Source organism: Capsicum annuum, chromosome 3 (assembly GCF_002878395.1).
Source record: "Capsicum annuum cultivar UCD-10X-F1 chromosome 3, UCD10Xv1.1, whole genome shotgun sequence".
Lineage (NCBI taxonomy): Eukaryota > Viridiplantae > Streptophyta > Magnoliopsida > Solanales > Solanaceae > Capsicum > Capsicum annuum.
Window position 1 is genome coordinate 269,502,411 of NC_061113.1, and position 12,408 is coordinate 269,514,818.

The following is a 12,408-nucleotide window of genomic DNA, read 5'->3' on the forward strand; positions in this document are numbered from 1 at the left end:
CTTTGACCCTTAATTAACAATTTTACCTATAGTTTGACTATTTACTAAAAGTATCAATAGTTTGTATTAAAAGACTCGCAAAAAATTAAAGATATACTTTGTATTAGATTATCAGTTCACTTTATATTAGAGAGAACATATACAAAACAAATCATCAATCAATATAGCTCCAAGCATACATATATTAAGTGGAACAGATAAAAAACAAGCTCCCATTATTATATATATTTTTTTAACACTTGCTATTTTGGATAAGTATAAGGTTAATAAATCATAAAATTGTCAGGCATTTTCTATTTGAAATTGACTAAAAATGTTTTTTTTTTTAAAAAAATTAATTTCAAATTCTATAAGCCATTATTTCAGTGTGTTACAAAAGGATGATCTAGTGGTTACCTTATTAGCAGGAGTGTACATCTGATTTGGTTTTATATATTATTAATTCAAATTATCGATTTTCGATTTTTAAATACACTACTAACCAAACTAATAAGATATTTTTATATTAATTTTTGATAGAAACAATTGATATAACCTAAAAAATGTTCATAAAATAGAAACAATAACAACTAAAATTATATATTCTTATTGAATTGTCGGACTACCTAATAACCAATAAGTAAAAATCAAAATTAAATAAAAAACCCAATAAATTATTTTTATAAAAACAATTAACCCAATAAATAAAAATTAAAATCAAATGAATAAGTCAATTAATTTTTTTATAAAATCATTATGGATAACAAAATACATCAATTGAATTTTTATGGGTTGACCGGTTGAATTTGTGAGCATAAATGGTTGTAGTGTATATTAGGTGTGGAAAGTCAGTCCACTGAGTCGGTGGTTCTCCTCTCCCCTCCCCTCCCCTCCCCTCCCCTCCCCTCCCGATCGGGTCTGCTGTGTTTAGATTTAGTTTAGGAATGGCGAGGAGTAGATCATCATCGTCGTCGTCGTCTTCGAGCGGATGGAGGTATATAAATCCGGCTTACTATTTGAAACGACCTAAGCGTCTCGCCTTGCTCTTCTTTCTTTTTGTTCTTTTCACCTTCTTCTTCTGGGATCGACAAACTTTAGTCCGTGATCATCAGGTCTGACTTTCCTTTCCTTTCCTTTCCTTTCTACTCTTCTTATTCTCCTTTTTTAATTCTCTTTCATTTTCGCTTTAACAATTTCCAATCTTTAATTATGCTAGATTTTCATGTTCCTATGATAGAATTTTGAAAGTTTGATCAAGTCATTGATTAGATGCAGAAACTGAAGAGTACAATTTCCTAAGGATCATAAGTAAATCACTCTCCCTACACAGAATAACTCTTTTAAAGGAGTCACTCTTAAAACACTTATCTTGGCAGTTTACTGCCAACATACATATTATGCCAACTAAATAGGTTTAAAATGAATTGGAGTCCATACTCCCATCAAACACATATACCATTCCCCCCTTTTCATCTCTGCTTTTATCTGTTTCACTACTCGCCCATATTGATTTTCCTTCCCCCCAACTGTCGATACAATTTGGGATTTGTGAAATTGAGATTAGTTGTTAATATGGAAAAGACGCAGTGGGTCGGACTAGTCTTTAGCAAGTACCTTGTCTAATCAAGTGTCCATCCCTCACGCCTCGGTTTAAGACTTAAACTTTAAGTTCATGATAGGAAAGGCTACCAGATCCTGAGGCATCAGTCGCATGTGTCTTTTGGTTAAAGAGGTCTTTCAGATTCCCTTAATGGTTGGACTGAGGTGCTGGTTAAAATAGAACTCACGCACTAGGTTTCTCGTTTATGCCCCATTTTCATATACTACAGATGTTAAAGTTGCCAGATTTTAGAGTACACAAAGTATGAGGTGAACTTTTAGTCTCCTCTGATCTGATAGGTTTTCACATTCCTTGGAACAAAGAAAGAGATATCGCTGATTATTGAAGATCAGTGTGGACAAATGTGATTTAGGGGATTTCAAGTTTCTAAATGAGCTGTTGGAGTTGGCTTTACTGGGTCTCTTTTTTTCCTTTCCCAGTCTTCTTTTGTAAACTGTTTATTTGCTAGTTCTAACCTCTCTGAATGTAATCTTTAACTAGTTTTAAAAAGTCTGCTAAAAGGAATGAATGAAGAATTTAGCCTGTATCTGCATTCTGTTTTATTGGTCAACTTATTGCCTGGATACTTGAGAAGTTTTCTTGATCCCCATTTTGCTACTCTATTGGGGGTAAGAAGCTGTCAGGACACGAGTCACATTATGTCTACTCCTTTTTTTAAACATTCTGAAAAATTTCTATTGGTAAAGGAACCAGATACCTTTTTTTTTTTTTCAGGAAGAGATCTCTAAGTTGAATGAAGAAGTGATACAATTGCGAAATCTGGTAAGTGGTTTTAACTTTCATAGCTGAATGTGGAATTTTTAAGTTTCCAATAATCAGCCTACTATTTTTAGTTCTTTTATGGCTGCCATCCTTCTTCTTGCCTTGTTGTGGAATTGGTATGATGGAGCGTCTTTTAATACGTGCCTGTACAAGTTGCAGTTACACGAGCTACCTCCTGCACTTCCTTCCTCTAATTAAATGAGGTTGAGAATCTGGGTAAATGCTTATAATGGAAAAGACAGATAAACTTACTAATTCGTGTTAGACTTGACATCTCTCTGTTAATATAGGAAAATATTAATGCCTAGAGGGATTTATATGGCCAGTTTGGTTGTGAAGACTGAATTTGGTCTGTTTAATGAAGAATTTTCACTCTACCACCTTTTCACTGTGCTTAATACCTCACTTTGCTTAAGTTCATTTAGGGCTGTACTGCCAGTGCAAAAAACTGAATCTGGTTTGCTTAGTGAAGATTTTCTTTATACTACCCTTCGCTGAGCTTAATACCTCATTCTGTTTCAGTTAGTTGAGGGCTAGAACTGTAGTGTTGGGCCCTCTGAATTGGCTTGGAATTTAAAATATTGTGCCTAAAGCTGAAGACTATCCTACCTAGTTTAGATATTATAGGAAATAAACAAAAGCAGAAAAATAGAGTTAGGACATAGAAAACAGAAAAGGAACTCAAGTAAATTAGTGCAAAAGAAGGTGATACATTTGACTGAGCTCCAAGCGGGATGAAAGTACTTGCTGATGAAGTACTGACCAATCAAGAAATGATGAATGTGAGTTTCAGTCAAGATATTGCAATTTGCAACAGACCTATGGTGCACCACAAATCAGCGTTTTTTGAGCTATGTCCTTAGCATTAAAGGGAAGTATGACAATGGGTGGAAAAAATTCTAGCTGAGGCATGGGAATGGCTTCTTCTTTGGGTTAAGGAGGACTGGAGCAGCGTGCAAGAAGACTTGAGACTACCAACACCAACGGCTTAAAGTGATGCTCCAGAATAAAAAACACACACACACACACAGAGGCACCAATGGCTTAATGTGCTATGTACTTCTTTTCTTCTGCTTCTTGTTTATCTAAAAGTTTGGTGGTTCGTTTCTGGAAAAGGAAATACAAAGAATGAATATAACTAGTTATGCTTAGTATCAAAACAATATAGCTAGTTATGCCAGTGTTAGTTTCATGTTTGCTTGCTTCTCAGTCTATCTTCTGTTATCCGCAGTGAAGCATTCAAGCTTTTGATTTTGAAACACTCAAAACTTGTTTGTATTTATTCTGGATACTTTGTAGCTGGAAGACTTGAAGAATGGTGGAGGCATAGCAGGTGAAAAAATGAAACATAGTAGTGATGGTGTTCATGCGGTGAAGAATATGGATTCACCAGATAATATCCTTGATGCTCAGCGAAGAGAGAAAGTGAAAGATGCTATGCTTCATGCTTGGAGTTCTTATGAAAAATATGCTTGGGGCCATGACGAACTACAGGTTTGGATGTTACTTCTAATAAGTTATTTATGTAATGTTGCCTTTCTTTTGTTGCATATTGCGATTTTACCAGATTATTGTTGTAGACAATAAAAAAAGGCAGCCGATGCTCTAAGTGGGTCTGGGGAAGGAAATTCTTAAAAAATATAGTCGTTGATTGATGTTCTCCATTACATTTTCTTTTCTCTGTTATTTGAGCTTCCAAAGTGCTATATCATTTGTTGAATAGATAAGTGTGAGACTCCTTGTTTTTCAAGTACAATATTCTGTAGGTTAGTTTACAGCAGCCGCAACTACACCTCAAAAGTATGAATTATCATGATATCCGTTGCTCTATTTTTGCCCCTTTCATGTCAACCTTAAGTCAATAAGAAAATGATTGTTAATGAATTCTTAGAATTCCTCCATGGCCTGAGATGTCCTGCACCCTAATCTCTCCTACGGAAGCGTTAAAGTATTAAAAGTCCCCTCTTAACACCACTGCTTTGGACTTATCCTTTTTCTTTTGTTCTACTTGAATATTTTTAGGAGCTGAAACTTACCTTGATTCTGCAGTTGGTTTCTGCTATGTGCTTTTCGTACTTCTTACGCTACTTCTTTTGTTCATTTCTCTGCATTTACTTAACTATTATGATGAAAATATCCAATGGCAGCCACAAACAAAGAATGGTATTGACAGTTTTGGTGGTCTTGGAGCAACCTTGATAGATTCTCTTGACACGCTATATATCATGGGCCTGGACGAGCAATTTCAGAGAGCTAGAGAGTGAGTTTGTTCTCTTGCCACCTCTAGAATCATCTTTCTTTTCCTATATAGTTAGGGACCAGTATCACCTCTGGTAATCAGATTTATGAGTATTGTAATTTTGTCATTGTTCTTGATTGTACATTTGTGACTATGAGCTATTTGTCTAAATTAGTACCATCTACTGTGACCACTCCACTGTACACCACAAGCATGATAATTTTCTCTGTTATTGCTTGTAGTCCTTGCTTTGTCCTCATACAAGAAAAATATGCTTAAACTAAAATATGGTGAAAATTGTCAAAAGCAAGACACTGTCTGTTGTCACTATTTTAAAGTTAAAATTCATCTGCAAATGGTCAAGAGAGTTGTCAATTTTCCATTTACCTTCCTATCCATCCCTTCCCTCTTTTTTTTTTTTTTTGCCTTTTCTTTTATAAATGGATTTGATGCCTTGCATCTTGACTGTTGCCAAATGTTGAAGTGTTAACTTCGTCACTTCCATTTTCCTTGAGGAGGATAGTGTCTATTTCGGAGAATCAGTTTGGATTTATACGCGGTCGATCTACGACTGAGGCAATTCACCTGGTGCGGAGACTGGTGGAGCAATATAGGGAAAAGAAGAGGGACTTACATATGGTGTTCATCGACTTGGAGAAGGCGTACGACAAAGTCCCTAGGGAGGTTCTTTGGAGATGCTTGGAGGTGAGTGGGGTCCCGGTGGCGTACATCAGATCAATTAAAGTCATATATGTTGGAGCAAAGACTCAGGTGAGGAGGTGAGGACGGCGAGAGGAGATTCAGAGCATTTTTCTGTCTTGACAGGGTTGCATCAGGGATCGACTCGTAGCTTGTTTTTGTTTGCGTTGGTGATGGATGTGTTGACGTGGCGTATTCAAGGAAAGGTGTCTTGGTGTATGCTTTTTGTAGATGATGCAGTTTTGATTGATGAGACGCGGAAGGATGTGTGATAAATTGGAGGTTTGGAGACAAACCCTTGAGTCTAAAGGGTTCAGGTTGAGTAGGGCCAAGACAATATATGGAATGCAAGTTTAATGATTTGAGGCAGAGAACAAAGTGGTAGAAAGGTTGAATTCCCAGGTTGTTTGTAAGAAAGACAGTTTTAAGTATCTCGGTCTATGATCCAGGTGAATGGTGAGATGATGAAGATGTCTCCCACCGTATTGGGGCAGGATGGATGAAGTGGAGGCTTGCTTCTGGAGTATTGTGCTGTAAGAAGATGTCGCCCAAGCTTAAAGGCAAATTCTACAGAGTGGCAGTTCGTCCGGCCCTGCTATATGGAGCAGAGTGTTGGTCTGCCAAGAACTTCCACATTCAAAAATTGAAGGTGGCAGAAATGCGGATGTTTTATTGGATGTGCAGGCTTACGAGGAGTGATAGGGTTAGGAATGAGACTGTCCGGGAAAAGGTTGGTGTGGCTGCGGTGGAGGACAAGATGCGGGAAGTTAGGTTGAGGTGGTTCGGGCGTGTGATGAGGAGGGGCACGGATGCACCGGTTCATAGGGGTGAGAGGCTAACTTTGGATGGTTTCATGCCGAAGAAATACTGGAGAGATTTGATTAGACGTGACATGGATCAGTTACAGCTTACCGAGGACATGACCCTAGATAGGAAGGTATGGAGGACGCGAATTAGGTTAGAAGGCTAGTGCACTTGGGGGAGTCGTAGCCAGTAGTTAGGAGAGCTTTGGGGTAGCCGGGCTGGTAGTCTTAGGGTTATGTTTAAAGGTTGGAGCTGATAGTTGGAGGGTATGGGGGTGGTGGGTGCCTTTGGTTTGTGAGTATAGGGTATTACTTTGTGGGTGTCTTATTTCTGTTATTTCTTCTTGTTTCATGCGTTATTATGACTTTGATTATTATTCTTTGTCTTGAGCCGGGGGGTCTACCGTAAACAACCTCTCAACTTCTCCGGAGGTAGTGGTATGGACTGCGTACATTTCACCCTCCCTAGACCCTAGGTTTGTTGTTGTTGTATATTGCTCTACTCTATTGGATTGTTCTGGCAAATTATGATGTAAGGATATTTGAACTTTCCATATGTAATTGTTTCCAATGAAGTATCCCACATAACACACTGGGTATATTGTTGAACTATTCCACATGGCTAACAGTTGCTAATAATTTACTGATGACAGATGGGTTGCAAAGTCCTTGGATTTCAACAAGAACTATGATGCAAGTGTTTTTGAGACAACCATAAGGTTGCTTTATAAGGTTTAATATGAGTTTTTAATGAGTTGTCCTTGTCTTTCACAGCTTCAATAATATGGCACTTGATTCTCGTTTCGTTAATTATGCTTTTCAACCACTCAGGGTTGTTGGTGGGCTTCTTAGTACGTATGATCTATCTGGTGATAAGCTTTTCCTTGATAAGGCTCAAGACATTGCTGACAGATTGTTGCCTGCATGGAATACAGAAACTGGCATCCCTTACAACATTATCAACTTGGCTCATGGGAATCCACATAACCCTGGGTGGACGGGGGTAAGTTTGAACTTTAATAACTTGCACCCAAGTCCCCCTTGTGATACCACTAAAATATCTTCTGGCAAGAAGATGGAGGGATCAGTTATCCCAAAACAAAGGAGGGTGGGGGAGTAATCAATACTGTTGGTGACAAGTTGTAAGATTTGGTTTCCTGATTCTTATGTTCCGTGAAGATTGTGGAGGGAACCCGTCGTAGGAAAAGAGTATCTATCTATTGGGAGGTGCCTGAAAGAAGGATCTTCTCTTGAAGTTTCCTTATAATATGCTCAAAGAACATTTAGTTTGCTTCTCTTTGTTTTTCTGCTCTTCTCCCTGCACTCATCTCTCCCCCTTCTTCTCAAAGAAAGTGTATTCTTGTCATTTGTGGAAAAGACATTGACTGATGTGATAGTGATCTTTCTTCTGGCACATCCCACTTGTTGCTTATAGTTGCGGTAGGAAGTATTTTTTCCAGAGGGTGGTTTGCGAGTGTTCTTTTTCTTTTTTTAAATAATTTTATTCTTTGCTCTCAGGGTGATAGTATCCTGGCAGATTCGGGTACTGAGCAGCTTGAGTTTATTGCTCTTTCACAGAGGACAGGAGACCGAAGATATCAAGAAAAGGTATGCCAGAGAGAATTTCTTAAAATACAAATTAATTCATGTTCTCAAAGAACTACAACTTGAAACTATGATATAAAAATTGGTATCGTGTTAACTGATTAAGCTACAAATTGTTGGGCAGTCTTCCCGTGGTGATTATTGACGTGTGTGACCATCTCATCTAAAATCTTTTAGAAAGAGCTCACTTTTATCATTTAATTATCTTCTCCACCCGCCCCTCAATATGTGGGCCTGACTTTTTCTTTTTTCTATTGGCTAAGCACGTAGAAATTTTTTTTGATAATGGATGACGGTGAGATTCGGGACTGGATCTCTGCCTGCTCTAATAACATGTTGAAGTGTGCGACCATCTTGTTTAAAAACTTAAGCTATTAGAGAGAGCATATGTTTATTACTTATATTCTCAACAGTGATGGAAAGTGTATGTTCCTATTTCAGGTGGAGAATGTTATCTTAGAACTTAACAAAACTTTTCCTGATGATGGTTTGCTTCCAATATACATTAATCCACATAAAGGCACATCATCATACTCAACTATAACCTTTGGGGCAATGGGTGACAGGTAAATGACCTTTGTTTGTACATTCCAGAATGATCCCTGTCAAAACATAATTGAGTAGGAGTATTTTCCCCAAAAGAAAAAATAAAATGGGGGAGAGCCTTTATTCTATGCATTTGTGAATTGGTATTTAGAGCTTCCACGTTTAATTTTCACTTTAAAAGTTAGTAAAAGAATTTTTCATTTCAGCTTTTATGAGTATTTACTCAAGGTCTGGATACAAGGAAACAGAACTGCTGCTGTGAGTCATTACAGGTAAGCAGCTTAAGTTCACTTCTGTGTATTTTCACTTCAGATATTGTTTTCCTTTTCAAAGCTTGAATTCAGTCCATCTGGTATTCACTTGATGGATCCTGTAGGTGTAAGTGCATATATTAATGCTTCAATACCTCATCAGCCTGAAATCAAATCTTTGATCATGCATTGCGTGAATGCATAGAAATTTTCTTTGGCAGTGTTTACATATATTTAGATTTTCAAGTGGAAAGCCAAGAGCGAGTAACCAAAGAAAATTTGTAGCAAAGATTAAAAAAACTGGAAGAAACGAAATATGATGTCTCTGTGAATACATGTTTTTTTCTTATAATCAGGTAATAACATTAAGCCAAGGGCGTAAAACATGTGCATACAAGGAGTGTACAATATGTAGTCCTTGACTTAATTCTTCCGTGTTCCTCAATATAATTCTTCCTCTAATTCTGCAAACAGGAAAATGTGGGAGACATCAATGAAAGGTCTTTTAAGCTTGGTCCGGAGGACGACCCCTTCGTCTTTTGCATATCTTTGTGAGAAGATGGGACGTTCTTTAAATGACAAGGTGATGTACATGCTTTTGCATATATTTGGGGAGACTGAGATTTGTTAAGTTCTTGACTCTCTTTTATATTTTATTTACCCTTTGGATTTTGGGCAGATGGATGAACTTGCATGCTTTGCTCCTGGAATGTTAGCTTTAGGATCATCTGGTTATAGCCCTGATGAATCTCAGAAGTTCTTATCACTGGCTGAGGAGGTATTGTTAACTTACAGATCATCACCTTGAGCACATCCAGTTTTAGTGAACCCTCATTTATTATTGGAATGAGATGGGCTTAACTAGAGCAGAATGGATATAGAGGATTCACATACTCAACACTTACTAGTTTGGGTTTGATTTCTTGTAAATATGTTTTGGCGCGGCCTGAGTGCTGTTTATTTTCTTTTTCAGTAATATACAAGTTACCGTTCTCTAAAAGCTAGTTTTGTGTTTGAGGTTTAGTAATTGATTTGAGAAGTGATCTCTATTGAAGTTTTGTGTTTGAGGTTTAGTAATTGATTTGAGAAGTGATCTCTATTGAAGAAGTTTTAGGTTCTAGTTAAACTTTTGAGCATTAGCTATGGTGGGCTGTGGGCAATGCTCGCATACCACCAGATGTTCACTTTCGTTGGCTGTTATATTTAGCTGGGGGCGCTGAAGGGTCAAGTATGAGATAAAATCCAAGTGTTAGTGACTCTTAAGTGTGCTTGCCTTGCTTGCCGCTCAATCTATAGGAGCTTTAATGACTGCAGTGCTGTTTCTTGTTATCAGAAAGTTCTAGTAGTGCTTTTCTTATGTTGCTGAATATCCTATTGTTCTCTTGCAGCTTGCGTGGACTTGCTATAACTTTTACCAGTCAACACCTACAAAATTGGCAGGAGAGAACTATTTTTTTAATGACGGTCATGTCAGTGTTTTCAGTTTAGTTCTGGGTTATGTTTTTGTTGTTTGCTTATGGTGATAACTTATTTTAATTATTTTTCCTGTTTAATACTTTTCAGGATATGACTGTGGGCACATCATGGAACATATTAAGGCCAGAGACAGTTGAGTCGCTGTTTTACCTCTGGCGTTTAACAGGAAACAAGACATACCAAGAATGGGGTTGGAACATATTTCAAGCATTTGAAAAGAACTCAAGGATAGAATCTGGGTATGTTGGACTTAAAGATGTAAGCACAAATTCAATTCTTATAACTTCAGCTAGTATCTACTCCTCTATTATCTTCTTCCTTTAAATGCCTTCAAATGCTGCATTTCTTATTCTGCTTCTGGAGGTTAAGAAACTGTTGCTATTTCTCGTGTTCTTTGCCAAATGTCTTCACCTCATGAAATACATCCTTTTTATTGGATTTAAGTATTGATAATTGGGATGAAAATACGTGCATGTGATTTTTTATGCTATTGTTCGATAGGAAACCCTATTGTGGGATTACACTTGGTATGTTGTTGTATTGTTTGATAGAAAACCTGGTAATCACAGGAAAATTAGGTCACATAGATCTTCTTTCCTACAGTAGCAGATTCGGCTAGTGATCAGGCGAAGCTTCAATGACCAAAACCAACTATGGCTGAGCTTCGGTCCAGCTTCTTGTTACATGAGTCTTGGCTTCAGCAGATGCATCCTATTACTATGTTGATAATCTTGTATACTAACCGAGTCCGGCTCCTACTTGTTCTTTTCTTGTAAACGCCCACTCGCTTCTGAACTAAGTCTTTCTCTAATCTTACTTTTACTGTACTCGAATCATGGGCAGGTTTCAAATTTTGATTTGTTGAGCAACCATAATATTTAATGAAGAACAAATTAAATAACCTTTGAATAGGTCTTATCTCCGTCATCCCACCATCCATTACACAATTGTAAGCAAAGAGCAACATTGAGCTAGCTGAGAACCTCTTTTTGTTTTCGTGCCGCCTCTGATCTTTATCTTCACCCACTTGAAGCTCAAAATCAAAGCTACCCTTTTCTGTTTTATAGATGCTCTCAAAATTTTTGTTGCGTCTTCTCCTATTTGAAGGTAAATTTGTCCTGGGACAGCAAAAACTTGACCCCATTCCTCATAGATCAATGTTTCTTTCCAGTTATGAAGGAAATTGTGAAGAAAAAAATGAAGTGCAGGATTTCTGATGTACACGGTGTTTAGTTTCTGAGAATTTAATCAAATTGTTGCAACTGACTTTATCCTGTACAATTGCCAACTTTGGTCACGCTGATATGACTAAATGGTCAGCACTCAAAAGTCATTGGGAACCTCTCGAACACTGGGATTTGTGCTTGTAATCATTAGTATGATTGCTTTTCCTTTTTTTTTTTTTCAAAGAAACATGTGAAAGTAATAAAATTTGGTTGTGAAGATATGGTTTTTATTTCATAAATCATTATAAACCTCTATTTTAACACATTTTTGCCGGTTTTCCCCAGGTCAACACCGGTGTCAAAGACAATGTGATGCAAAGTTTCTTTCTTGCCGAGACTCTTAAATATCTGTATCTTCTTTTCTCGCCCCCATCAGTCATTCCCCTAGATGAGTGGGTTTTTAACACAGAAGCCCACCCCATAAAAATTGTTACCCGGAATGATCGGGCAGTGAGTTCTGGAAGGTCAAGTGGAAGCCAAGAATCAGATAGGCAGTCACAATCCAGGAAGGAAGGTCGATTTCGTATTCATCATTAATCGAGCTGTTGATTAATTATAATGGGATACACTCACCAAGAAAGTCGCTTTCGTATAAGCCTCATTAATCTTGAATTTGAGGTGAAGGATCTGCCCTTCCCTCTGTTAACACCAGATTGGCTACATTTATTGGATGTATTGCTATACTTTGTAGTTTATTAAATGCTCCAACATGGAGCAATAGTTGTATGTAGCATAGCAATTTTAGGTTCGCCGCTTAGATCGGCGTGTACTTTAGGAGGGATAACATTTTTGTTTGGCCAGCAGCTATACATTTTTGGGCTGGATGAGCAACTTCTCTACTCACATAATCTTTTACCCAGAGAGGGAACAGTGTTCTCTCATTTGCCAAGTTATATGTATCTGAATATGTGAATGTAATATCTCTGTGACACTACATCCCATGTATCTTATACTGCGTTTTTCCTAGTTACATTTTTCTGCATTTAGGTTCAGCGAGTTTAATGATTAGACCTTTTCAAACGATGTCACTTATCTAGGTTTGGCTATGGTATGGTTTACTTTTTATTAAGACCTTTTTTCTAACCAAGAAAGCATACAATTCTCAGTGCTCTTAAAGAGTGTTTTGCTGTTTAATAGTAAGATGTGAAGTTGAGTTTCATTTTCTGATATCCCAATAATCAATGTTCGTATTCACTGGATG

The 12,408-nt window shown here is 37.4% G+C and overlaps 1 protein-coding gene across 1 annotated transcript; it reads left to right on the plus strand.

Annotated features, from left to right (window-relative positions):
- Positions 1–754: 754 nt before the first annotated feature.
- Positions 755–12,177, plus strand: LOC107861598 (mannosyl-oligosaccharide 1,2-alpha-mannosidase MNS1). The gene is made up of 14 exons (XM_016706889.2): positions 755–1,091; positions 2,315–2,362; positions 3,662–3,856; positions 4,510–4,622; positions 6,757–6,822; positions 6,935–7,106; positions 7,622–7,711; positions 8,150–8,274; positions 8,461–8,526; positions 8,980–9,088; positions 9,185–9,283; positions 9,894–9,974; positions 10,069–10,239; positions 11,493–12,177. The coding sequence occupies exons 1-14, from the start codon at positions 924–926 to the stop codon at positions 11,742–11,744; spliced, it is 1,755 nt and encodes a 584-aa protein (XP_016562375.2). The 5' UTR covers positions 755–923; the 3' UTR covers positions 11,745–12,177.
- Positions 12,178–12,408: the final 231 nt, after the last annotated feature.

What these genes read in the sequence shown, in the direction of transcription:
- LOC107861598 (XM_016706889.2), top strand. Translation starts at nt 924, where the DNA reads ATGGCGAGGAGTAGATCATCATCGTCGTCGTCGTCTTCGAGCGGATGG. An exon ending in GCTGCTGTGAGTCATTACAG is followed by an intron (nt 8,527 to 8,979) that starts GTAAGCAGCTTA and finishes TTCTGCAAACAG; the next exon opens with GAAAATGTGGGAGACATCAA. An exon ending in ATTTTTTTAATGACGGTCAT is followed by an intron (nt 9,975 to 10,068) that starts GTCAGTGTTTTC and finishes AATACTTTTCAG; the next exon opens with GATATGACTGTGGGCACATC.